The sequence below is a fragment of the Syzygium oleosum genome, unplaced genomic scaffold, assembly GCF_021117445.2.
Source record: "Syzygium oleosum isolate NSW1041296 unplaced genomic scaffold, Sole_v2.1 Sole_v2.06, whole genome shotgun sequence".
In the NCBI taxonomy this organism is placed as follows: Eukaryota; Viridiplantae; Streptophyta; class Magnoliopsida; order Myrtales; family Myrtaceae; genus Syzygium; species Syzygium oleosum.
This window is the reverse complement of record NW_026607490.1, coordinates 4,305,768-4,332,157: the sequence shown is the minus strand read 5'-3', so window position 1 is coordinate 4,332,157 and position 26,390 is coordinate 4,305,768. Positions and strand designations below refer to the sequence as shown.

At 39.5% G+C, this 26,390-nt stretch overlaps 4 protein-coding genes across 4 annotated transcripts; 2 read left to right on the top strand and 2 right to left on the bottom strand.

Moving 5' to 3' along the window:
* Positions 1-1,036: 1,036 nt before the first annotated feature.
* On the bottom strand, positions 1,037-2,743 carry LOC115666851 (F-box protein SKIP22-like). Its single transcript, XM_030588495.2, has 2 exons — positions 2,465-2,743; positions 1,037-1,748 (listed from the first exon to the last, which is right to left on the bottom strand). Exons 1-2 carry the CDS (start codon positions 2,667-2,669, stop codon positions 1,438-1,440), a joined length of 516 nt encoding a protein of 171 aa, XP_030444355.2. The 5' UTR covers positions 2,670-2,743; the 3' UTR covers positions 1,037-1,437.
* A 2,368-nt stretch (positions 2,744-5,111) lies between these two features.
* Positions 5,112-6,851, bottom strand: LOC115665564 (F-box protein SKIP22-like). The gene has a single exon (XM_056312083.1). The coding sequence runs from the start codon at positions 6,339-6,341 to the stop codon at positions 5,487-5,489; it is 855 nt and encodes a 284-aa protein (XP_056168058.1). The 5' UTR covers positions 6,342-6,851; the 3' UTR covers positions 5,112-5,486.
* A 5,495-nt stretch (positions 6,852-12,346) lies between these two features.
* LOC130134670 (regulator of G-protein signaling 1-like) lies at positions 12,347-17,899 on the top strand. The gene is made up of 11 exons (XM_056312443.1): positions 12,347-12,466; positions 12,919-13,053; positions 13,157-13,220; positions 13,311-13,395; positions 13,743-13,816; positions 14,453-14,644; positions 14,976-15,061; positions 15,174-15,412; positions 15,791-15,915; positions 16,989-17,110; positions 17,240-17,899. The coding sequence occupies exons 1-11, from the start codon at positions 12,347-12,349 to the stop codon at positions 17,447-17,449; spliced, it is 1,452 nt and encodes a 483-aa protein (XP_056168418.1). The 3' UTR covers positions 17,450-17,899.
* A 3,723-nt stretch (positions 17,900-21,622) lies between these two features.
* On the top strand, positions 21,623-25,752 carry LOC115680224 (very-long-chain 3-oxoacyl-CoA reductase-like protein At1g24470). Its single transcript, XM_056312657.1, has 3 exons — positions 21,623-22,299; positions 24,631-24,700; positions 25,370-25,752. The coding sequence occupies exons 1-3, from the start codon at positions 21,653-21,655 to the stop codon at positions 25,613-25,615; spliced, it is 963 nt and encodes a 320-aa protein (XP_056168632.1). The 5' UTR covers positions 21,623-21,652; the 3' UTR covers positions 25,616-25,752.
* The last annotated feature ends 638 nt before the right edge of the window (positions 25,753-26,390 follow it).

Below are 26,390 nucleotides of genomic sequence, written 5' to 3'. Positions count from 1 at the left end.
GCCTGGATAAGGAATGGCTTCCGGCAGGCTTCTAGGATGGCAAGGGGGGCATGTCTCCTGTCCTACATCGTCTAGGGAGGGAGCCTTGAGCTTGCTTATAAAGGCTTGGGAAACCTTAACTTGTAAGAGGCCTTTTCTGAGGGTAGTATGGGCTGCCCTCGGAGGAATAAAACCGTGAGGACTTAGTATACAAAGCGGACAATATCTTGCGAGTGGGACCCGGTCGTTACAGGTGGTATCAGAGCCGACTTCCGACCGCGTGTGGGGCCACAACAAGGACGCTGTGCTCGAAGGAGGAGAGAATGTACCAACCCAGTCCGACGAAGGCGGGGAGTGGTCGTCGGGGCCAAAAGGGCCTGGACAAGGAGCGGCTTTCGGCAAGCTTCTAGGATGGCAAGGGGGGCATGTCTCCTGTCCCACATCGCCTAGGGAAGGAGCCTTGGGCTTGCTTATAAAGGCTTGGGAAACCTTAACTTATAAATACATGTAATATAAAGGCATGTCTCCTGTCCATGTAAAGGCATGTCTCCTGTCCATGTAAATCCTTAATTAGATAGAACCTGCGTTGCTCTCGTGTTGGTCGCCGGTTGGCTTGTTATCTTCATGCAATTGCTTGAAAGATGTAATTGCTACTCATATTGCTGTGTTCAATTGGTTACATGTTCCAGATGAAGCAGGCCGCTGAGACTGTTTCTTGTAAATACATAATTTGAATCATTTAAACGTGCAATGTCTCGACACTAGAAGGCACCACGGGTAGCCGATGCCTTAATTTTGGCCGTAAGCTCAAGCCATACACACATTGTAATACTAATTATAATCCATTAGGTCAATCATATGACATGAATCGTAGGATGCAATCAAGTGTCTCTTAACAATGACTTGTACGTATACATTGTCTAGCTATAATTGAATAAGACCTCGTTAATAATCAAGTCAGCTCTAATTTAACTTCATGGCCGGGAAAGGCAAAACTTTGATCAACTCTGTTCTGCCAAGAGAACCTCTAATCAACTCTATCGAAACAAGAAAGTAGTTGTCAAGAACACACAACTTCATGTACAATGGAGTAGTCAGTATTGGTAGGTAAACATGGAAAGCGAGGACTTCTGTAAAACTAAATTAACAGTAAAACTCCAACCTTTGTCCAAGTTCCAATCAATCCTCATCTTCCTAAGGGCTAAGCACCCAATTCTATCTTTACAGCAACCATTTCATAATACCTTAAGTGCTACACTATGTCGGCAGCTATTGCGCGACGGTCATCGAGATCTGCTCAAATCCCGACTCACATCAGCAGTTAATCCTCCCAGATTGCAGTCAGGGTAAGAGTTGAACTTGACAATGGCTGTCCGAAAGGAGGAGGAACCAAAAGACCAGATAAGCGATCACAATCACAGCCTGTAATTCCTCAAACAACAAGGTACTGAGACCCCTTCAAATTCTAAAAAGGGGAAGGCTAAGGAGTCTGATTTCATTTGCTCTCCATCTTCTGATCTCCCTCACTGTCCACGACCGTTTTTCGAAAAGCTGCTTCCAGGGGATCGTCCCTTCGTATGCCATCGGCTCTCCAAACTCCTCCACGTACTTCTGCTTCCACAAGTCATCATTGGATGCCAAATCCCGAAGTTCCGAACACACGCATCCTACCCTCGCGAGGTCAATGCGGGGAAGCGATTTGAGAATCTTGAGCTTCAGTTCGACGGGAAGCCATGCAAAACAGGACTGGACCGGCAAGCCAGCTCTCCCTGCAAAACAAAACAAAACATTTTTTTTAAAAATAAAATTGGCCTAAGTCCACTAAGAATTTTATCAAGTCCTCAGTGGAGTTATCAAGCTGTTGCGATCTCCCCGAAATGCCCCAAAGTGGGCGCATCACTAGGGTTCGGCTAATAGATTACTAAGCCTAAACTTAGCTTGAGCTCTCCCAAACCATACCAATTCGCAACTTAAGGTTCGAGTTATTAATATGCCAAGCCATCTTTCACAAGCATCCAAAACTCGAACACTTCTTTCAGGGGACACGAGCTCGAAGAACCACCATCCTCCTTCGCTTCCGCGATGAGGACATCGTCATCGTCATCGCCTTTCACCCCGATCAAGTCTATAGCAGGAGCAAACCTGCGCTCATCCAAACAGACCCTACGCAAACCCAGCTTGGCCTTAGGCAGACCTCCATAGACGGTGATGAACTGACCACGGCTCTGAAACTTCAAAAGTACCCTCTCGGACATGTTCAGACCCTGCTTCCTAGCCACAATCTCAGGCAGACTGTACCACACGGACGTGGCCAACGCCGTCGACGGCGGCCACCGATCGGGGAGACGGAACCGATCGGCGGGCATTCCGGTCACCGCATCAACCGCGACCACCGTCGCGACTAGAAGCCTATGCTCCCCACCGTCGCCGCCCAATTCCTCTCTCAAAACCCTCCTAAGAAGAACGTAAGGCTCCGAGAACTTACCGCCAACCACAGCCGACCCATCCGCAGCGCCATCAAGATCAACACTTCCGGAAGAAGAATTACGTCGACCCTCGGCGCTTATCGGAGCATCGGCTTTCTTCTGTCCATCTCCAGGAACCAAATCGGTCATCTCCGAATCCGCAGCCGCCGCCGCCGCCGCCGCCTCAGGCCACCGTCCTAAACCGTGACAACTCTCAGAATCCATGCCCTCGGTGCCCTTGAGGAGAGACCCGATCCGATCCGATGCTTCCTGCAAAACACGAAGAGTGCGTGTCGACCAATGGCGCCGATACCCAAACTGACATATTTATAATAAATTTATCCAAATTAATTTTTTTTATCAATAATAATATCAAAATTCGTACACTCGTGATAAATTTACCCTTTAATAATTTTCGCTAATTTTAATATTAAATTACTGAGTTTGATGATACATGACAGTCGACGGGTGTACTAATTTGGGATTTTACCCCTCCGTTTGTCACATGTTTACCAATTTGTGGTTTTTTGCAGTATTAATCAATTTAACGGAGGAAAAATTTGTCACAAGTGTATAAATTTGGGGTTTTTAGTAGTCGAAAAATTAGTTTATGGTAAATTTGTCACATGTGTACCGGTTTGTGTATTTTGTGATTAAAAAATTAGTTCGGACTAAAAAAATATACAAGTTTTAGGTTTTTCGTGATATTGAACCGTTAAAAAATCACGTAAAAACGTTGCCACGAATACTTCCGAATATTTAAACGTATTAGGAGGTGCCCACAAAAGAATTCGCAAATTTTATCACGAGATTTATTTATTTCAAATCGCTTGCGAGTCCTGTGCTAAAAACTAATGCCCACCTAAAATACTCTAAAATAGGGAATTCTTTTTTAGGGGATTATATTCAGATTAGAAAACCATTTAAATTAGGAAATCTACTCTAAGGAGAAAATTCCTTTCCAGATTCAAATTCGAGAGTATTCTCAACGTTCCTTATAGCCGCTCGAGCTTCATCGAGCTCACGGTATTCACGGGCTCTTCTCCATCTTCCCCTTCACCAAATCGAAGCATGTTCCGAGTTTTTAGCGATCGGAATATCCGTTTGAACATGGACAATTGTTTCGGGGAATCCATATAATGATAATACGAGACCGCGGGAGACCATGTTTCCACACACCCCATCAGCGAGCTTGGCGCCAAGGTTCTCCGAGCTCGGTCCCGGGTGCTCGACAAGGCTCGAGGCCGCACGCATGGCGATTGAGATATTGGGGCATATCGCAGACACAGTCTCCGAGGGTGAGTGGTTTGTATCAAGAAAGGGCTGCAACGGGTGTGGGTTGAATCTGGTGTTCTTCGCCAATTCGCGCAACGCCTCGTTCCTCGTCACGGTCGACCCCCCGTTTCATCGCCACTTCACGGTTCACTGCGGATCCCGCGATTTCATATTTATACCTACGGCATTGTGTTTTCCAGCCCTCTGCAACTATCCATCACACAGACCCCATCACTAGCTCTCTCTCTCACACACACGACTCACAAGCTCAGCGAATCTCACGCAAGAAATAACATACTTTTACTTCTATCAAGCATAAAAACGAACACATAGCGTGCAAACTTAGAAAGCAGATGTATGCTCAAGGAGAACACGAAATAGCCCTTGCACAAACACCGAATCCCGGCTAACCGGCGCAAGGAGAACACGTGACTAAAAGCTAATGCCGAAATCACCGATCGACGAAAACATCAGAGCAAATTCATATGGGAATATCCTAGTAACTGGTCCTCCCAAAAAGAAAACTAAAGTAAGGAACAAATCTCGTTTACCTGCCATGCTCTTTGAAACCAAATACTATCAATCTCATCCATGACCAAAAACTCAACTCGCATGTTCTAAAGGCAAAGCCCTTTTTCACTTCTCTTTGTTTATACGAAATATAGAGCAACACCAAGATAAAAGTTCAATGAAAAATGGAAATCCACCATCATGTGAGTCAAAAGTGGGTTTCAATAATAGATCTATTTAGACTCATTTATTTAGGACTTTTTGAGCTGATCATTTATGAACCACTTTATAAAATATGGGTTAGCAACCCATATTGACAGCTCTAGGGCCCAAGTGCAAGTGTTTCGACCCCACTACATTGATCCATTTGTGCTTCTCGAAGACGACGGGAGAATATCCCAAATAGCTCCTCGAATTAATTGAAGCAGAAAATGTCAGTCACTCGAGGCAATTCATTGAAGATCTCTGTTGCAACTTGCTACATGTAACCTGCGTTGCTCTTGTGTTAGTTGCCGGTTGGCTTGTTATCTTCATGCAATTGCTTGAAAGATGTAATTGCTACTCATAATGTTGTGTTCAATTGGTTACATGTCCCGGATGAGGCGTCATGCCACCAGATAGCACCACTGGTCTCTGATGTCTAAATTTCGGTCGTAAGAGCAAGCTATGTACTCATGGCCGGCAATACTGATTTTAATCCAGTAGGCAGTAGGTTGATCATACAACATGAATCGTATGATGCAATCAAGTGCTTCTGTATGTTTATATTGTCTAGCTGGAACTGAATAGACCTCATTAATAAGCCAGAATGCAGGCACTTCTATCATCACCACTCAAGGCACCAGTGACATCAAGTCAGGTTTAATTAACTTCATGGCCGGGAAAGGAAAAACTTTAATCAACTTTATTCTGCCAAGAGAACCTCTAATAAACTCCATTGAAACAAGAAAGTAATTGTCAAGAACACACAACTTCATGTACAATGGATTAGTCAGTATCGGTAGGTAACATGGAAAGCGAAGACTTCTGTCAAACTAAATTGACAGTAAAACTTCAACCTCCGCACACATCCTCATCATGCTAAGTGCTAATTCTATCTTTACAGCAACCATTTCATATACGTCCAGTGCCATAATATCTCAGCAGCCATTGGGCGACAGTCATCAAGATCTATTCAAAATCTTTCAGCAAGAGTTGAGCTTCACGAAATGGCTGTCTGAAAGGGGGTGGAACCCAAGACCAGATAACCGATTGTAATCACCGACTATAATTCTCGAAACCACAAGGCATTCGCACCCTTGCCGGTCCACTTGTAAAGGGGTCTGCGACCAACTGAGTATCTCCCTCTTCCCTTCTTCTTTGCCACCAATGACGGAATCTGCGGCGATATGAGTATCTCCCTATTCGCCTCTTCCACGACCGTGCGAAACGCTGCTTCCAATCGATCATCCCTTGGCTTTCTCTACTCTTCCTTTTAAACTCATCCATGTACTTCTGCTTCCACAAGTCATTACTGGATGTCAAATAGCGAAGTTCCGAACACACACACCCTACCCTTGCTAGGTCAACACCAGAGAGCGATTCGAAAATCTTGAGCTTCAGTTCCGTGGGAAGGCATGTGAAATAAGACGGGAGCGACAAACCAACACTTTCGGCTAGGTCTAGTAACAGTGGCAATGCCAAGTAATCTTTCACAATCCTCCAGAACTCGAACATTCTTTTTACGGGATATGAACACCAAAAACCACCATCCTCATCCGCTTCCATATCATTATTGTCATCGCCTTTCGCCCACATCCGCATCAACTCGACAGTAGGAGCAAAGCTGCGCATATCCAAACAACAGACCCTGGGCAAACCCGCCAAGACTCTAGGCAAACCCAAGTTGGCATTAGCCAAAGATCCGTAGACAGTGATGAAATGACCTGGGCTCTGAAACGTCAAAGTTACACTCTCGGGCATGTTCAGACCCTGGCTCCTAGCCACAAGCTCAGGCAGACTATACCGCAACGAAACCGGATTCCTGCATAACCGATCCGCAGCAGGCATTCCGGTCGCCGGCGGATCAAGCGCGACGAAACACGATTCCTGCATAACCGCGTGCACCGCCATGACTATAAGCTTACCACCGTTCTTACCCAACTCCTCTTTCAAAACCCTCTCCGTCAAGACCCTCTTGAAAAGAAACTAAGGCTCGGATAACTCGGTGCGAATCACAACTGGCCCATCCACGGCGAGAACGCCAGCACGTCCAGAAGAAGAATTACCTCGACCCTCGGCGCTGCTTCCCGGAGCATTGACTTGCTGTCCATCTTCAGGAACCAAATGGGTCATCTCCGAATCCGCAGCCCCCTCATCCTCAGGCCGCCCTCCTAAACCAGGGCAATCTTCAGAATCCATGACCCCTCGTGTCCTCGAGAGAAAACCTGATCCAATGCTTCCTGTACAGGAATTGGGGTTCAAGAGGAGGCTATGATCTCACCCGGAAAGGATGCGAGGCCGAGAGATCAGAGAGAACTGGTGGAGTCCGGCGACTGAAGCTCCGTCCGTGGCGGTTGAGAGAGAGGCGGGAGGAGGAGAGTGTTGAGGGGCAATTGGCTTGTCATCAGTGTCACTATTATATTTCGCCTCCAAGTGGTTCCACTTTGTAAAAAGCGTAAATACACAAAGAGTCTATTAACTTTGATCAAATATCTAATATGGTCCTTTAACTTTTAATTTGTCTAATATGGTCCCGGAATTTTAACCCAATATAAAAATATAATCTCTGAACTTTTAATTTATTCAATATTGCCCCCGAACTTTTGGTACACATTCAATTTAGTCCTTTAACTATATAAAAATGTTCAATGAGTTTAGGGACTATGTTGAACAAATACCATTAAGGGCCCGTTTGGTAACGTGTCAAATAGTGAAAATTTCTGTTCTTTTGTTCTCAGAAATAGTTTGGGAACAGAAATGCGTTTGGTAAACTTTTTGTTCCTGAGCACATTTTTTCAAAAATTTGTGCTGAGAAATGCTTTTGGAAGAGAAACAAGAAGTAAAAAAGTTGCTTCTTGTTTCTCAAGACATTTTGAGAACCAGTTTTTTTTCTTTCTTTTTCTTTTTTTCTTTTCTTATTTTTGTGTTGTTCTTCCTCAAGGTGCCGCGCGACGCACACCGACCAGGCCGACGAGGCCGTGACGCCCTCGCCGGCCTGGGCTGTGGCGGGTCGCCGGCGACCGGCCATGGCCAAAGAAGAAAATGGGTAGAAAGAAAAAAAAATTAAACAATTCAAAATATTATTAAAATATTATTTAAGAACAGAAATTTTGTGTAGTTACCAAAGGCATTTCTGTTCTTTTCTACTCTAGGAATAGAAATTTTGGACAATTATCAAACGCCTTCAAATACTCAGAAATTATTTTCGGGCACAGAATAAAAAAAATCATTTCTGTTCAGAAATAGTTCCTGGGCACAGAATGGTATTCATGCGCACCCTAAAAGTTTAGGGACCACATTGAACATTAGACAAAAGTTCAGAGACTACATTGAACAAATTAAAAGTTTAGGGACAACATTTCACATTAGGCCAAAATTCAAAGATTGTTTGTGTCATTATCTCTTATAGAAAATCAATTAAATCATCCATAAAGACCTAGCGTGGCCAATGAATACTCTGCTAAACAAGAACAGTGCTTATGAAACAACCATTTAGATAGTTGCCATGACCACCTCCTAATATACAAGCGTCTTAGGAGATGTTTTACAACTAGATTTATTAGTTTTAAAACACTTGCGATAAGCCCACCTCTTGTACATAAAAAGGATCCAAAATAGAAAATTCCTTTTAAGGAGACGATATTCAAATTAGAAAACCACCGAAATTGGAAAACTAGTTCAAATAAGGAAATTTCACGAATTCAAACTCCAGAGATATTATCAACAGAGAAATGATTGGGTGACAGTTTTTAATCTACTGTGAAAATAACAGTTTGTTCGGGACAATAAAACATCAAATAATAAATAATTACAAATTATTGTGAGGTCCATTCTTTCAAGTATTTATGGCTCATAATAAATTATTATTCTCATAGTAACTCAAAAACTATTTTGCTAGTAAAACCTTTATCAATATTAGTTATGGCCGCTGGCCATGGGCCATGGAGTACATCGTATGGGTGTAACGGACTGAGCAACCAATGAAGGGTAAATTTGGATGGATGATCACAATTTTTCAAAGTGCTTTTGGTACTGACGACTTTATACTATTGCCCAAGTAGCTTTTGAGCGTGTTTGTACGCTTTATAGCGAATGCGATGATGCAGCGCGCACTTGCTGTAATATTTGTATGTTAAAAGAAAAAAGTTAGTGGTGGGGCCCAAAAGAAAAAGAAAAAAAGAAGAAGAATGAATAGACTTAGGGCGCATTTGGTAACGTTTTTACTTCTTTATTTTTTTATTTTTTTATCCTCCGGAACAAAAAAAGAACAGAAATCCGTTTGGTAACGTTAGTTGATTTTTCTATTTCTCGGAATAGAAAGTTGGCCAGGAAATAGATTTGGAACAGAAATAAGAAGTAGAAAAAATCTACTTTTCTATTTCTGAAACATAAATGAGAAATAAAAATTATTTTCATCACTCGCCCTTGCTACGAGCCGGCCACCCTCGCCGCCGCTCGCTATTGCCACCAGCCGCCTCCCACCACCGCCTCTCGCCAGCCACCATCGGCTGCCGGCCACCGGTCGGCCCCCGCCGCCAGCTGCAGGCCACCTTTTTAAAAAAAATTCCAGAAAATCTATAAAAATTGAAAAATTCATAAAAATTTCCAAAAAATAAAAAAAAGTCAGAATTCGGGAAAATAGGAAATTTGTTGAAATTTTTCCAAAAAAATAAAAAAATTCAAAACTTCACAGAATGGCTTAGAATACCTGTGACCACCCATTTTGAGTGAAATTTAAATTTTTTTAGGTGCCCAAAAAAAATAAAAAATTTCAAAACTTCACAGAATGACTTAGAATACCTGTGGTCACCTACTTTGAGTGAAATTTAAATTTTTTGAGGTGCCCAAAAAAATGAAAAAATAAAAAATTGAAAAACTTCACAGAATGGCTTAGAATACTTGTGGCCACCCACTTTTAGTAAATTTTAAATTTTTTGAGGTTCTAAAAAAAAAATAAAAAATTTTAAAACTTCACAAAACGACTTAGAATACTTGTGGCTACCCACTTTGAGTGAAATTTAAATTTTTTGAGGTGCCCAAAAAAATTTAAAAAAACCTCAAAAAAATTAAATTTCACTCAAAGTGGGTGGCCACGGGTATTCTAAGCCATTCTGTGAAGTTTTGAAATTTTTTTATTTTTTGATTTTTTTTGGACACCTCAAAAAATTTAAATTTCACTCAAAGTGGGTGGCCATGGGTATTCTAAGCCATTCTGTGAAGTTTTGAAATTTTTTTATTTTTTGATTTTTTTTGGACACCTCAAAAAATTTAAATTTCACTCAAAGTGGGTGGCCACAGGTATTCTAAGCCATTCTGTAAAGTTTTGAAATTTTTGATTTTTTTGGAACAAAATTTCAACAAATTTCCTATTTTCCCGAAATCGGACTTTTTTTTTATTTTCTGGAAATTTTTATGAATTTTTCTGGAATTTTTCAATTTTTATGGATTTTCTGAATTTTTTTTAGATTTTTAGGAATTTTCCAAATTTTCTAATTTTTTTATTCCATTTTTATGAATTTTTCACTCAAATGGATTTCTGTTATGGGAAATAGAAATTTGTATTGTTATTAAACGGGTTTCTATTTCAAAAATAGAAATTTTTTGTCATTATCAAACGGGTTTCTTTTGCTCAGAAACTCATCCAGGAAATAGAAATAGAAAAAACTATTTCTGAAAAGAAATTGTTCCCAGAAATAGAAACGTTACCAAAAGCGCCCTTAGTTAATAAAGCAACATGGTGGATTGCATTTTAAAATTGAGAGCTCGCACAAGCGAAAAGGAAAGAGGAAAGAGGAAAAAGGAAAGAAAAAGAAGAAAGGAGAGAGAGGGCTTTGCGTATTCTTGCCGCGGAAGTTTCGTCAAATTGAATTTACTTTGTATTGCACCATCCAATAAGTGCTCGCGTCCCTCGTTTGTCTAATCGAAGTAATTTTTGAAGTTATGATTTAAATTCGAAATTATGTGAGATTCGAGCCGCGGAGTTCGAGTTGCCGAGCTGTGGAATTTCATGGAAATTGTGGTTTATGGTGTTGTGGAGCCATTCGATAGGAGTTGTTTTGAAACAACGGTTTGGCTGGAGTGAGAATTTTAGGGTTTTGGGTGCGAGCTTCGTATTGCAAACAACTTGAATAATCGCTTTGGGTGTGCGATTTGTTGGCGCATGAGTTGCTTTGTTACTTTAGCTGATTTGTAATCGTTATAGTATTTTACTTGATTTTGACGTCGATTCTCGTTTCATTGTTAAGATTACGAGAGCGTTGGCTCGTGCGTTATTGGTTTTTGGTATTCACAGGTGAGTGGTGCCATTTGTAAAACTCATGCTCTTTTTTGGTTTTGTAAAACTCGTGCTTTGAAGTAAAAGCAAAAATGGTTTAAAAGGAGCATTTTTGTTGTGTAAAGTGAGATCGGGTATTCACTACATTTCGGCTATTTGAGAATGGTTTGAGAAACATATTATGAAATGTGCTTTGTGAACCTGATTTATGAAATGGATTATGAATTGATTATGTAAACGTATTATGAAATGATTGGGGATACATATTGTGATTTATGAAATGGTTTATGGATTTGTAATTGTAGATTATTGGAGGGTAGGGGTTTCGGGTATGTATATTGGTTTGAAATATCCTTCTGGGCCGAGCCACCGGCTTTGTAAGTGGAAACCTTGCCAAAGGGGAATCTTGGTCGCTTTGTCACAAGGCGTTGAGTGATGACCATGGTAGTATATTGAGCAATAGTTTAGTTAATGGTATGGACCATTGACGTGATTTTTATAGAGATTGATCAATGGACTTGACTTGTTGAAATACAACTCTTATGTGATTCGATATGTATTTTATACCTTGAATTGAGGTTATGAAGTTCTGATATTGCTTTGTATACATGCATAGTGGTTGCTCGATCTATTTAGAAAGATATGTACTACTCACTCGGCTGTAGTTGCTTAGCACTCTCTTTCCCAATCTTTTCAGGTTCCTCGGCTAGCGGCCGCTATCGCAGGGACTTATGGGAGTTAGATTTTGGGTATGTTTTTGGGAGTTATATGTATGGTTGTTGATAGTTTGTTAGATTGGCTGAGTTCTAATTGTACATATTTTTTCTCGTGGATTATATAAACTATGATATTGTAATCAATTGGTTTATCTGATATATATATATTGATAACAGGTTGTTGGTTATGTTTGAGGTTGCATCTTTCGTGTCGAAGAATGGTCATGTCATCCCTTTCTAGTTGAAAGGGTGTGACACTTGCAGTTGCTCGCGGACTCTTCTCCATCTCCTCCTTGTTCACCAAATCGAAGCACGTCCGAGTTTTTAGCAATCTGATCAGATCATTTGTTCGACATTGGCACATGTTGCTACCCCCTGTCCTGTGCCGACTCTTCGGTCTGCTTTGCTTTAACCAGAGACACACGAGTATAAGTCAATTCCAGTCTCGTAAAATGCTCAGAGCAATTATTTCGGAGAATCCATATGATTATACAAGACTCTTTAAAAAAGCATGTTTCCGCATATGCATCAACGAGCCTGTCGCCAAGATTCTCCGAGCTCAGTCTCAGGTGCTCGACAAGGCTTGAAGCACCAGGCAAGGCGATTAAGATATTCGGGCATATTGCAGACACTGTGTCTCCGAGGATGAATCCTATAAAAAAACCAATCACGGGAGTGGTTATATCAAGAAAGGGCTTCAACTGGTGCAGGTTGAATCTAGTATTCTTCACCAATTCGCGCGATGCCTCGTTTCGGCCCCCCTTTTATCGCCACTTCACAGTTCACTGCACATCCTGCGATTTCATATTATAGCTACGTCCTTGTCTTTCGAAGCCCTCTGCAACTAGCTATAACACTGGTATTGATGTCTGCAACTTTTCGTGTGAGGCATCTTCAAAATAAATTTGTGGAAACTAGGAGTGAGCATGGTCTGGGTGGGCGGTTCCCACCATGGAACCGGGAACCACCCATTGAAACTTGTTTGTGGTGCTTCTAGTATGGGTTTTGGGCTAAGGGTTGCAACAAAGGACTTTGGAGGTGCTAGTGTAAATGAGACAGGATCGAGAAAGATTGCAGAATGCGTCTAACGATGACTTGGAGGAGTCCCGTTATTATTCAGCAGAGTGGTGGTGTAAGCAGTGCCGCCCGCAACTGAAGTAGCTGGTGGAGGGTTATAGTGGTCAATTTTTTCTGGCTTGGTTTCTTTTCTTTGATTACACAGTTGCAGTAGTAGTTCTTTCTTTTTTAATTACCAGTTACAATTATTCACAGCAGAAAAGGAGCTAATGCCCATTATGCAGCAAAATGATGGAAGAGATTTATCTAATCCTAAGTCCTAAGTTTAAGAGGGTGTCGGTGTGTTGTCTACGGTTTTGTGCTTTTTGTTGCCAAATGGAGCTACATTTATTAAATGGTCTTGATCAGTTTCTGATTTAACTCTTAATGTGTACTGGAGATGGGTTGTGCTTTTTATCTTCATCATTGTTTAACTTAGTAGTCTTATGCCCTCCGGCTTCTTTACCGATCAATCCTTCCCTTTGTTATCCACAAATTTTCTCGGACAAAAGGGAGCGGCTTCTGGATTCCTATGTTTCAAGTTTTTGCCAGCTGTAACCTTATACTATCAATTGTGGTACGGTTGTACACACATTTCATATCCTACACATTTTCAGCCTAGTCGTTTTATGATCGTCAAAAAGGAAAGCGGCAATTACCGTGGTATGTGGTTTATGCAGATGTCCGTTGATCTGCTGAAATTCAAAAGGAGGCATTGGTGGCAGTCTTGCTACCTTTGGGCAGGTTATTATTGCAGTTTTGCTGTCACCATTACTTTCTTCATTATCTGGATGTGTCTGACTAATACACAATTTGAACATGTGGTGATTCCAGTTTGGATTGAAGGTCCAGTTGGATTTGGTTTGCTGCTCAGCTGTCGTATAGTACAGGCATTCCAGTTGTATTTCATATTTGGCAAGTAAGTGTAAAGGAAGGGACATTAGAGTTTGCTCCTGCAGCAATAAATTCAAAGAGTTATATCATCTGTCAGGGGAGGTGGGTGTGTGTGTGGAAAGGGAGGGAGGGAGGGAGGGAATACTATGTGTTGGTTTCTCCAAGAAATAATGGAGGAGGTGGTAAGCAGTCATGCTGCAGTCAATCAGGAGGAAGGGGGGCGTTGCATTATGATGTGCTTCGCTTTCAGACTCTTATGTTCTTATCCACACATTTTTATTCTGGTTATTTTATGCTTTGTTTTAACTTTTTACATCCTGTACTCCGTGTCTTTATAAAAGAGTTTGTGTCACCAAATGGCTTACTTTGCAGGAGGCGTTTACCACCAATGAGGTCGCATGTCTGTCTTCCGTTATTTCTCTTGCCATGGTTTGCTGGGGCAGCCTGTAAGAACTTCCGAATTTTTGAGTTATTTAGTATCATACATCCATTGTTATTTGCAAATGAAAGCCAGGAGACCTTTTTCCTGATATGCGGTTGATAGTATATTAGGATTGTTGGCACTCAATGGCACCTTACAATATACTTTCCCGGGTGAAAAGGTTGATAATCTATTACGTTGTCTGTGGGAAATTAGAAGAAAAAAGAAGTTTTAGATGTTAATATATCCAATTGAGGTCACCGTTCATTAGGGAGAATAAAAAAGAGAACTTTTATGCTTGCATAAGCAATGAGGAAAGCTGCCTTAGTAGACGCGTTTGCATTTTTTAGCGGAATTATTTGCTGCTGTGTGCTTGTGGGTGGGGTGGTTGTGTTTGTCCTGGGCATTGGAGGATGGTTAGTTTACACCTTTCACCGGAAGTGACTGTTGTATGGCATGTTTCGCATAACGAGAATCTTGTTTCCATCATTGCTTGGGTCATTATTCTTGTTCTGTCTTACTACGAAATTTTGCAACAGAATCATGTACTGTCAAGCACCATAGGAAATAGGTTGTAAGTATATGAGGCTCATGGGCAGTGATAGAGTTTCAGTCTAGATATTTGCATAGCTTTGACAGGAATGCTCGTTTCGTGCTGTAGTTATTCATATGAAGCAGCCTCTGAATAATCATTGTCACATGGGTGCTCAATGGGTTATCCCAGTAGTCTCCTTCCACACGTTGTATGTCGCCACTCTTGTTGCATTCACCGGAGCAATTCGCCATATAGAATTCAAATTTAATGAACTCCGAGATCTCTGGAGAGGAATAGTTGTCTCTGCATCTTCTATTGGTAAGATTCTTCAGGATACTATTTCAAAAGATAATTTGTCTTTGCCTCGTCCTTTCATTAAATTGTCTCTGCTTCTATTGGTAAGCTGACCCAATGTTTCTTTGAAAATATGCTATGTGAAGCTTGACTTAAAAATCAAACCTCAGAAATCAGATGCCTAATTGCAACAGTAATTAACACGATTGTATTTTTACTTTTCACTGAAATTTGTATAGGAAACGCATTGCTCAGCTCCTTGTATCGGCACTTGTTGGAATTGTACAGTCTTAAATAGGTCAAACTGCCCTGCGTGTTCTTATCTTCTCATTGGTGCTTCCTTTCAATGCACGAGTATGGATAGCTGCTTATGTTTTGAATGAAATCCACGAAGAAATCGGATGGCTACAAGTTGTCTCAAGATTTCTGCTTTTAGTCACAGTTTGCTTTGTTAACGATTCATTATTTTTTTAGCCCCTGGTTTCTGTAATTGTATATTCAGATTCAACCTTGAAGTTCACATATTTGCTTATAATTCATGTCTTTTTTGCAGTCGAGTATTCTTGTCCTAGCTTTCTTTTCCATTTCAAGGTCACAACCTCTCCTGTCTCAAATTAGCTTAAGAAAAAGAGAACCTTTGAAGTATGAGACAATGGGTCAGGCTCTTGGAATACCAGACAGTGGTCTTCTAATGCAAAGAGAGCCAAGTCAAGCTATAGATCCAAATGAACCGTTGGATGAACTTCTTCTGAACAAAAGATTTCGTCAGTCCTTCATGGCATTCGCGGATAGGTCTGTTTTTCCTTCTCATATTGATCTCAAATAAAAGCTCTCTGCCAAATGCCAGGTCTTGTACAGCTTCAATTTCTGCGGGACTCACATGTCAACGTATATAATTTGTTTTCTGATGCAACAATTTCCTGTAAATGCATTAAAGTAACTTCATTTCATTTAGTTTAAAAGAAAGAGAAGCTTTAAAAGTTTTAAAGCATGTATCTTTCCTCATTACAACCTAGAGGGGACTAAGGGTGTTTCACGTTTAATAGATTCACAATTCTTGGGGCAGACAAGAGAAGTTTTTAAATGTTAAAAGTTTTCAAGCATCTATCTTTCCTCATTACGACTTAAGGGGACTAAAGGTGTTGCACATTTACCTTTGCTTGTTTGCAGTTGTTTGGCTGGGGAGAGCGTGCATTTCTATGATGATGTCCATGAGCTTGGTAAAATTCCTGTAAATGACTCCGTGCAGAGAATCTACATGGCCAGAGATATCATCGATAAGTATATAACTGCAGGTTGCTGATTTACTGAAGGAAATTTGTTCTTGATGTTAACCCAATGATTGCATGAGCTGCTCTTTAATCTAATCTTAAAGTTCACATAGATTATTGACTGGCATCGAAGGATAGAGTTCTCTGCATGAAAATAAGTATAATAATGAACTACGAGTGAAAAAATGTAAAGTTAAGGGGGACAGCTAGAGGGGGCAAGTTGTTGTCCAATTATTTGCTAATTTTCTTAATTGACTCTTAGCTATGCATGAAATCTAATTTTATTACGTATAATATTTACATGGTAACATAAACTTTTGTTTAGCAATAAAAAGATGGTAATGGATACTTCTTACTTACACAATTTCACTATGTTTGTTTGGTTGGCCCAAGCATCAGTTGTGATCTTTAGAAGTTTGTTTCTTGACTCAAGTCATTAGGAATCAAGTTTTAGTGAGTCATCTGGAGCATTTTCAGTTCACTTCCTTCCTATATCGAAAATACTAACCGATATGTGTGTGCTCGAATATGTAGTCTAGTTCTGTCATCTGGCAAGTAGACTCGGAATTTCTATAGCCATTTTTTCTTTTTGTTGCCTTAGTCCGAGCAGAGAAATTGCGATAGAATGTGATAAAGTAGTTCAAACTTTATGCAAAGGAGAACTATCTAGTTCATGAAATGTAGAACTGAACATTTCTGTGAAGTTTGTTTGCTTGGACTTCTGAAAAGTCAAAGGTATCTTTTCTTAATTTCCCAAGATTATCATAATTTCCAAAATTATGTAAAAATTATATATAAATTTGCATCTCAATAGAAGACCATTAATAAAGGTTTCACATATTTTAAATTAAGAAAAAAGAAAATTGTGAACTCGTAAGATTTGGAAAAAAAAAACCAGAAGTTAAAAGTCGCTACAAAAAGAGTCGAAGTTGATCAAGTACTGCTCCTGACTGAAGTCTGAGCTCATACTGGCCATTTTGTTTCTGTATGCTTATACTGCAGTCTTTAAAGCAATGGTCGGAGTGCATACATCGTGATTCGTGTTTGGCTTGATCATTCAGCTTTTCCTGGCTCACGTTTTTGCTGAACTTAAACAGGTGCACCAATGGAGATTAACATATCTTACCGATGCCGACAAGATATTTTGACGACTTCTAATCTAGCACATCCTGATCTCTTCAACAATGCGCTAAATGAATTGCTGCAGCTCATGAAAATGGTACGTTGTCCAATATGTTCTTATTTATGTGTATTTGGAAATGAAAAAAAAAACAAATCAGCTCCTTTCCCTTTGTTAGTACATATTCTAAGGATGGTTTTGTCCTTTTCTTGAAACCTGCTCTTGAAGAATTTGGTGAAAGATTACTGGTCTTCCACGTTCTTCTTGAAGTTTAAAGAGGAAGCAAGCATGAGATCGGACACTCATGAGATGGAAACAATGACCGGTTGGAACTTCTCCCCTAGATTGAGCGGTGTACGTAGCGCAGACGACCCCTTTCACCAGGAATATCTTACAAAGGACTCAGACCACAGTAGTGGACATACAGATCCAATTTGAGCCAAGGGGAAAGAAAATACCGGAGATTGTCAATGAGCATCTCTCTTCACTCGCAATCTAGCTATTCGTGTCCAATGCAGCCTCTGACATGGCTTTCATCTATACAGCATGGAAACAATAAATAATGCTAGAGTGATGGCATACAAGGGAAAGGGAAGCACACGATATAGCAATTCATACACAAGGTTATATAATACTACAGAGAGAGTCGATCACCTGACCAACGACTTTGGTCGCGTGTCGGAATTAAACATCCTAGCTAATCTGACTTGGATAGTTTACTAATGATTGGTTCATCTGTACGTCGCTCGAGGTGCTTGCAAGTGCATCTACTGCAAGTCAAGGCAAGCATAAACATGCACTTCTCATCAGCACTTGTTTGAAGTGCTCTTTGTATCATATGTACATCAATGTCCTATAAATGTGAACCTTATTTACTTGTTTCTTCTAGATAGTTAATACAGAGTCATTCCCTTGCTCATGCATTACTGATCATATATTATGAATGATTTCGTTAGTGTTTTCTTTCCCACGATAATGAACTGTCAACTGGAGATATGTAACTTCTCTTTTATTAGCAAATTCCCGTAATCAAATTAGGTACTTCAAGCATATCACCTGGCGAAACAGATAGAAAATAGCTCCATTGTCTCTGCCATCAAAGTATGTAGCTAAAAGAACAAATTGAAGAGTTCTCGGAACTCCATTGTTAGACAGAAAAAAAAAAACAAGCACAATGAAAGCTCATGGAGTCTTATCCTGATGTTCTACATCGTGTTGTAGCACAATAAGGAAAAAAATAATAAGAGTGGTAGCTATATGAGTTTCCATGCCTCTGATTGGCGGATGAAAAGTTATGGCTATTATCCATATGCAAACTTACCATATATAAATACGGGTGATATCCATATTTGTAACTCACCAATCAGAAAACTGGTTAGGGAAACTTACTTCCTCCAATTAGAAATAGAGGAAAACACGATTCTTCCATGAAAGTTGTAACTTTCTAAGGCCAAGGCAAACGGCAAGCGAAAGTCTCTTTATAACATGAGCGGGTACCCATAATTTGGGGCCATAACACTAGGTATTCATGAGACACTAGGTGATAATTGAAGTCCAACCTCCAACTGGACACGCGTGAAAGGTTTTGGCTACTTTTGGCATAGACATTCCAAGAAGGGCTATTGGCCCCACAAGTGTTGATTGCACCTTGTAGATGCAAAGATGCAATGTGACCTTGTCTACAATCAAGGCTCGTTCTTGGGGAAGAAAATGGTGTAATTCAACTTATGAAATAGAGTTGTGCATGCCATTTAATTGTAGTGAAACGTAGTTACATCTATATCCAATCCGACACATGTAAACAAAATGGTTTTGTGATCCAAAACATTGGTATTTTGAAATGCAAGATCAACACTTGAACTCGGTCGTAATGATGGTGCGTATCTCATTTATTTGCATCTCACTTAGGCATATGAGTTATGGACCTTTAGCACTTCAACATGGGGTTACAGTGATGGGACTTGCCTACTTTTGATCAATGGGCCGTGAATGATGCCGAGTGATGACCTCTCCATAATCGTAAATTCGAATAATCAATAGCGGATGCGAGAAGATGAATGATCTGCGTTCGAACCCACGGGAAGATGAACTTGACCCTTGTGCGCAAGAGTTGATTTTACATAAAAAAAAAAAAGGAAACCCTAGTCATCAACCGTTCCAGCTAACCTCATTAATTTTTTACCTCCTAATCATCATTTCGTTGGGTGAAATGTGCACATCTTTCAATATCATGGCCACGCAATTTATTTGATAGCTGAAAATGCTCTATTGCTATTTCAAAAGTACAACTTTGAGTGCATGGCATTCCAAATTTGGTACCCCTGACATTGAAGGCTTGTTGTGTGGTCCTATTCCCTGTTCTGTGCACATCACAAGAGATCGTTCAATGCCTTTCACCAATCTTACAAGTCGCCTCAGGGTTGCTGATGAGTGATGGAATGGGGTTTGCTTTGAAGGATTCAGAAGAATCATGTGAAAATCAACAACTCCCATCATTTTCCATCAGCCCCTCATGTATGCGATCGAAATTCTGTCCTAGTCTTGCAAGGACTTCCTCAGGACATGCAAGTGAGCTGCATGAATCGTGAACCGAACTACTCAATTTCGCAATCTCCAGTACTATATACACACGGCGTAGCTTTTCCACTCGGACATGTGGTTCATTATTGTTGAAAACTCGAGACATCTTTCGCCATTCAGAGCAGGTTGTGCATATGTCTAAAGAACCGTTTACTGTAGACATCAAAATGCTCAATCAAACTTTGTAGTCAATGAACGAATATGTGTGGATTAGATTCACGATGCAAATCCTAATCGCCACGTCACTGAGTGCAAACAATACTGTGTTAGGGCTATGTGTTAATGAACTTAAATATATTAGTCAACACTTTCATCTAACATTTAAAACAATAGGTACCACAGAGAAAAAATTTTCAAGTCCAAATTGTTCTAAGTCTCTATTTGCCTCCCGTATGGAATATTTCCACATTTTTCAGTCTTAGGCCAAAGTCCATCTGTTAACTGAGGGGAAGTGTTAAAGTAATTAGTTTTAAATAAAGCCTTCATCTAATAATTCAGGTTTTTCATATAGTTGACTGTGGTCCTGCAAAATTTCACACTATGCATTCCGGCATCGGCTTGTGCCTTACCATCTGAGGTTAAGTATTCCATAGACTCGAATTTTACCTGTCATAGATGCGCTTTTTCATCATATAAATGCTTCAAAGTCCTTTGAGCTTTTGTAAGTTTCTACCGTGAGCAAATCTTTGTAATTTTAAATTAGCCGAAAAGAATCGCTGTAATTCTTACAATTTTTAATTCTTTTTGGCAGACAAATCTTTATTTTATTCTTTTCTTTTTGGGTCAAGATCTTTAATTTTATTCCAAATATTACTTTTGCCAATAAAATTTGGAGCCATAAAGCATTTGATAGAGATGAAAAAGTTAGGAAACTCTCTCGCAAATTAGTGCATGCTATAAAAAACACCGAGGCTTATTTATTGAAACTTTTCATCGGTAGGCTGTCCAAGTACGAAGTACTCCTATTTTAGGAATTCTTTCCTGGAGAACAGTACTATAAATTTAGAAGATGCACGCGTTCTTTTAAATTATTCTCCCAAGGGAAACTTTTCGGCATAACTAGAAAATGTGCACACATGATTTGTATTCGGCAAAAAAATGACATCTAAAAAATTAAGTAGAGCACTTTATTAGAAAAAGAATCGATTCATTAAGTAATGGAAAAAATCATTAACAACAGTATACAACAAGAATAATTGTACATATATATGAGGAATGTAAAACGTGTTTCAAGATTTGAGAATTTCTTAGGGAGGTTGTTTGGAGATGGAAATTACTCAAATTGCAATGTTGAAATATGTGAGAGAAAAATTGGAATTGTTAAATTACCCATTTTCTCCTTAAACAATATATTTACAAATTAACTAGTTGATATTCCCTAAAACAGGAGGTCTTTGATTATGTGCTAGTATAGATTAAAAAAAACAATAGTGTATCCTATGCTGCTAACTAATGCTTATATATATCGTTCTGAAAACTTTTTTCTTCAAGGAGCTTTTGCCCCCTCTTTCTATGGAGGTAAAGAAGTTTGTTCAACAATTTTAAAAGCAAAATAAAGATGGAGCACTAGAGCATATTCTATCAATGTAAAGGGAAGTTTCCACGAACTGTCTGGTCCACCATCGATTTTAAGTATTGTAACTAGTCACTGTCTCGATTCAAGGGTGAATTAAGTCAAATGCGCAACATTTCTTTACACTGACGGTGCAGGCTATATTGCTCAACAAAGTTACCTTCGAAAATTAAGTTTCCTTTTGTTTTTGTAAGCTTGAAAAGCGACAAAATTAGAGTTTCCAATTGAAGCATATTGCGATGATTATTAGCATTCGTCAGAGATAATTTCTTTCTTTTTGTATCAATCACACTATAATGACCATTTTCGCTTCTAAAAGTTGAATTTCTCAGTATATATTCTTAAATATCATTAGAATTATTTCGTTAGAACGAGTCTAAACAACCTCTCTTGTCCTGAACGTTTTGTTTCCTTATAAATTTAAGCTCTAGCGCTCAATCACGCTTCCCTCTAGCTAACTCATTTTCACAGACACAAACGCATGCGCAATGAACTTGGCATGCACAGATCACCCTCATGAGAACAAAGCACAAGATCCATGGATTTTCCTTCTCTCATCTCTTGGCTTCCTCGTCCTCCTCAAGCACGCCCTCTTTTTCCTCCAATGGGTTCACTCCACCTTCCTCAGACCCCCCAAAGACCTCGTCAAGTACGGCCCTTGGGCTCTCGTCACCGGTTGCACCGACGGCATCGGCAGAGCCTTCGCCCTCCACTTGGCCCAGAGAGGGCTCAACCTCGTCCTCGTGAGCCGGAACCGTGAAAAGCTCAAGACGGTCTCGAACGAGATCGAGACGAGCTTTCCCAGCATCGAGACGAGGATTGTGGCTGTGGATTTCTCCAAGGACGCGTCGTCCTACGTTCGGTCGATCGAGGAGGCGATACGAGGTCTAGATATTGGCGTCTTGATAAACAATGTGGGGATTACGTACCCCGGCGCGTGCTTCTTCCACGAGGTCGAGGAACGAGTGTGGAGGGAGATTGTGAGAGTGAATGTGGAGGGAACTGCCAGGGTTACGAGAGCGGTGGTTCCGGGGATGGTCCAAAGGAGGAGAGGCGCGGTTGTGAGTATCGGTTCGGGAGCCGCGACCGTTGTTCCTTCTCACCCTCTCTTCGCAATTTATGCTGCTACAAAAGCGTAAGTCTCAGTGTTTATCTTGCTAGCTCGGTCACCAGTTCAATCTTTGTCCATTATACCATGTCACGGAAACACAAAGAACAAATTTCGTAGAAGTTTTCCTTATATACAACGTAAATGAACGAAAAAAGGATCGATTGAAGAAGATAATTAGTAAATCTATTATTCTAGTAAACCATAGTCATATGATAATAATCCGATTTCGACTATTCATATAATTGCTCTGACATTTGCTAATAACCGATAAAATCGTGTCATGTATTCCGCAGATAGGCCAACCAACCTTAACAAATGTTACTACTGGCTTGGAGTATATATGAGCAGGGTTGGCTATGGTCAAACTTTTATGATCTAATTACTCATAATTAACAACATAAAGCCATTTGATCACTTTGTTTAGCCTAACCCGTGATATAAATACCCTTCATAATCAGTCATATTTTCCTTGGTTTAGTGTCCTCTAAGTCAACATGATGGAAGGATTAATGAGGGATACATTAATGTGGTGAGCTCTCGATCTTGGCTTAGCTACACATCTGTTCATCTAAATTGTTGATCACATGATATTCCAACACGAGGACCTAACTCTACCAAAAGCTTGGGATTAAATCGAGCCGAGGGACAAGATCAGGGTGAGAAATATTAATAGATCGTGGCTTGGCTTAACCAAAAGTGAAAAGTAATTTACCGTCGTCCATATGCGTGTATGGTTACAAGGGATAGATCACTTTGACCGACCCACGTCTAACGTTTTTAATGTTGTCCAAATAGTACACCACATGTTCATCCCCATCACATGCATGGGGCAGAAATAAAGGAGTACTGATTATTTATATAACTTAAGAAGATAAGTTACGGCCACAAGTTTCAATCGATTTTCTGACTAGCGAGTTATATATCTGGACCTGACCCATATTTATATTGGGTTAATTTGCATAAACACAATGTCCATAACTTATCAATTACTACCAATATTGATTCCATGAAGGTTTCGCCAATTCTTTTATTATTTGGCTTGAATCTTGCCAGATTTCATTCAATTTTGTTTGTCTGCTACCGAATGTGCACTTTCTGGTTCCAACAGAATATAAAGATGGCATTCAATTCAACCAAGTTTGAGCTAGGATAGTGATTACCCTCGCATCTGTCGGTGCTTTCTAGGAATCACAATCTTTTTCCTTTTCTTTTCTCCAAAATATCTACAATTAGTTATACCCTATCAACAGACAAACATATACTTAAGTTAATCTTTTTACTTTACCTTTCACTTATTTCAATTTTAAATTTTGAATCTTTCCTATCTTACAAAAGAATCTTACTGAAAAAGTCCAAATCTTGAAATATTTTTCTATTTCCATATATGTGTGTATTAGTTTTACATCGTGTAAATAATTTATACATATACGTTAATAATTCAAATATTTTATAGTAAGATGATTTTGCAAAATTTCTTACATGTCAAATTTGTTACATACAGATAACGTGTGTGCACTTTTACCAATATTACAACAATGAATAGTCACTAACTATGTTTGGCATTTATATGTTTCTAATATGGCTGAAAATTTTCGACACTACTTGTTGTTAAATGTGTTTGTGTCAATAAGTTTAAATGAGTTAATCAATATATATAGAAAGTTGGTATTCCCACTAGAGAGCAATGTATCGAACCTAGAATGGTGAGACATAACTCATTAAACTAATGGTGAAGCTTATGGCTTCTACGAATCGAATTTCTGCTAAGAATTTCCCTAACCATTCAGCCTCACTACGATCTAACTCAAAGCGATGACCACTAATTCAATTGTAGATACCACGACATTGATATCACAATACCTTTTTCATGTTGTTATGTAAACTGAACCCATAGATAAAGTGAGCAAGAGAAAACTTTTCAAGTAATGTGACACAGTAAAAAAACAAGGAAAGCAATTTTTGAAAATACTTCTCTACGACACTTTTGACCTTTCAAAGTTGCCAAACTTCGTGATAGGAGAAAATACACTTTTGCAATAGACATAACCCATGTGGAAGTCTTACTTATTACGGCATATTGCGAATTTGTTCTTCAAATAAAAAGGTACTAATCAAGGTTTAAAGATACTAACTTTGGATAATCTTGAGGTTTTTTCTCTTTGGGATCTCATGTCCTAGGATTCAGAATTACACGCGAGGCAAGAAGTTAGCCTTCACGCTTCCAAGCCAACCAAATGAACTCTAAAAGTACACATGGACGACCTTAGTGCAGTCCTTCAACTCTATAATTCAACCGTTCAAATTATATTCGTTGATCATTTTTATTTTTCCTGATGCTCATAACAATATACGTAGCTTCATTGACCAACTGTCGAGATCGCTGCATGTGGAATACAAGCTTCACGGCGTTGATTTCCAGTGTCAGGTATGTCAATGCTGCACCACGATTAGCCCTTGTCATATTCTAGTTTCCACCTCACCACAAGTATTACCGATTGCCACAACTCTATTCTTCACCTGCGAACACAGAATCAGATTGAAAATAAGAACTTTACAAGATCTTAGCTCAAGGACAATGAGATTGCAAGAAAGATTGCAAATCACTTCCAAAGTTAATCCTTGCTACTTCCAAAATGAATCGTTAGTGAAAATTATTTGTTTCAAAGTACTCGGCATTTCCAGAGGATTCTGACTTCATACATCACCAAATAAATTCATAAGTTAAATAGAAACAATCCTTTTGCATTTCTACATAGCTTGAAGAATGAATGTGAATATCTAACACTGCCAAAAATATTTCAAACCACTTCACCATTTAGAAGAATGTAGCCATCAAAACTCTGATGATCATGGTCTTTCACTCATGTTATTTATCTCTACAGTGTCTTAGCAATCATGCTAGACTAACGGGTTTCTATAGAATTGATCAGATTCTGATTAACTGTTTCGTATGGGATTTTAACGTATTTTGAACTGTTCGACTGATTATTGAAATACCGACATGATTTATACTCTATATGCAAGTGTCAAAATTGAAGTTGGGAATGGAGTTTATAAGTCGATTGTTTCATTTTTGCGACTCTTCATATTTTAGGTCCCTCTATATGTGGCAACAAGAATGGCATCCAAAGTGGCGTCAATAGAGAGCAAATCCACGTTTGTCCCATCAGCGGACGAGTACGTGCGAGCCGCGATCGACCACATTGGTTACGAGCCACGGTGTACGCCCCACTGGGCTCACTCGCTCCAGTGGTGTTTTGCTCGTTTTGTCCCTGATCGTGTTCTTGACGCATGGCGCCTTTCGATTGGTCTTAAAAGGAGAGAGAAAAGGCAATCATGAATGTTAGAAGAACTGAAATATTCGCTATAAGATGGTGAAGCTACTAAGTTGGGTTCTGTTATAATCAATGTGAAATATCAAATGATTACTCTTGTGGATTATGTTAAGGAATGCTTTAAAAGTACTTGGTAAATATTCGCATAAAATATTTCAAAACGTTATTTTTCTTGTGTTATGCATATTCTGTGCCTTGAAAGTAAAATTCTTTTCTTATTAGATTTGATTGACAAGTGTCCTAACAGCTCTGGTCAACAAGAACCCTTTCAGGAAAATTGTCCAACCAGTTATAAATTTATTGTACAGATACTAATTCAATCATAAATTTTTCGTTTTTGCCAATTGAGTCTTAAACCTTTATTTGAAATTCCAATGTAGTCTTTTTGGCTAATTTTCATTAGAAATCACTAACGCAATGGTATGCTACATAGGATGGTAAGCAATAATTGGACTACCATGCCAGTAATTTTCGACGAAATTGACAGAAAGGACTATATTAGAATTTAGTGCAGAATGTTTAGAACGAAATTGATAAAATTAGAAAGTTTATGACTAAATTGACATCCAAGCTGTAGATTTAGGATTGTTTGGGTAATTTCCCCACCCCTTTCCAAGACTTTGTTTGTATCATGGAAAACAGTTCCTGGCGTTTAGATCGCTTAGAAAATTGAGTCAATAGAAACTCTATACTAAAATTCAAGAAAATGAATTCCAAAATATAACTAAATATTGACACTTGGACTAGAAACTTTACGTTTGGGCACAGGAAACCCGAAGC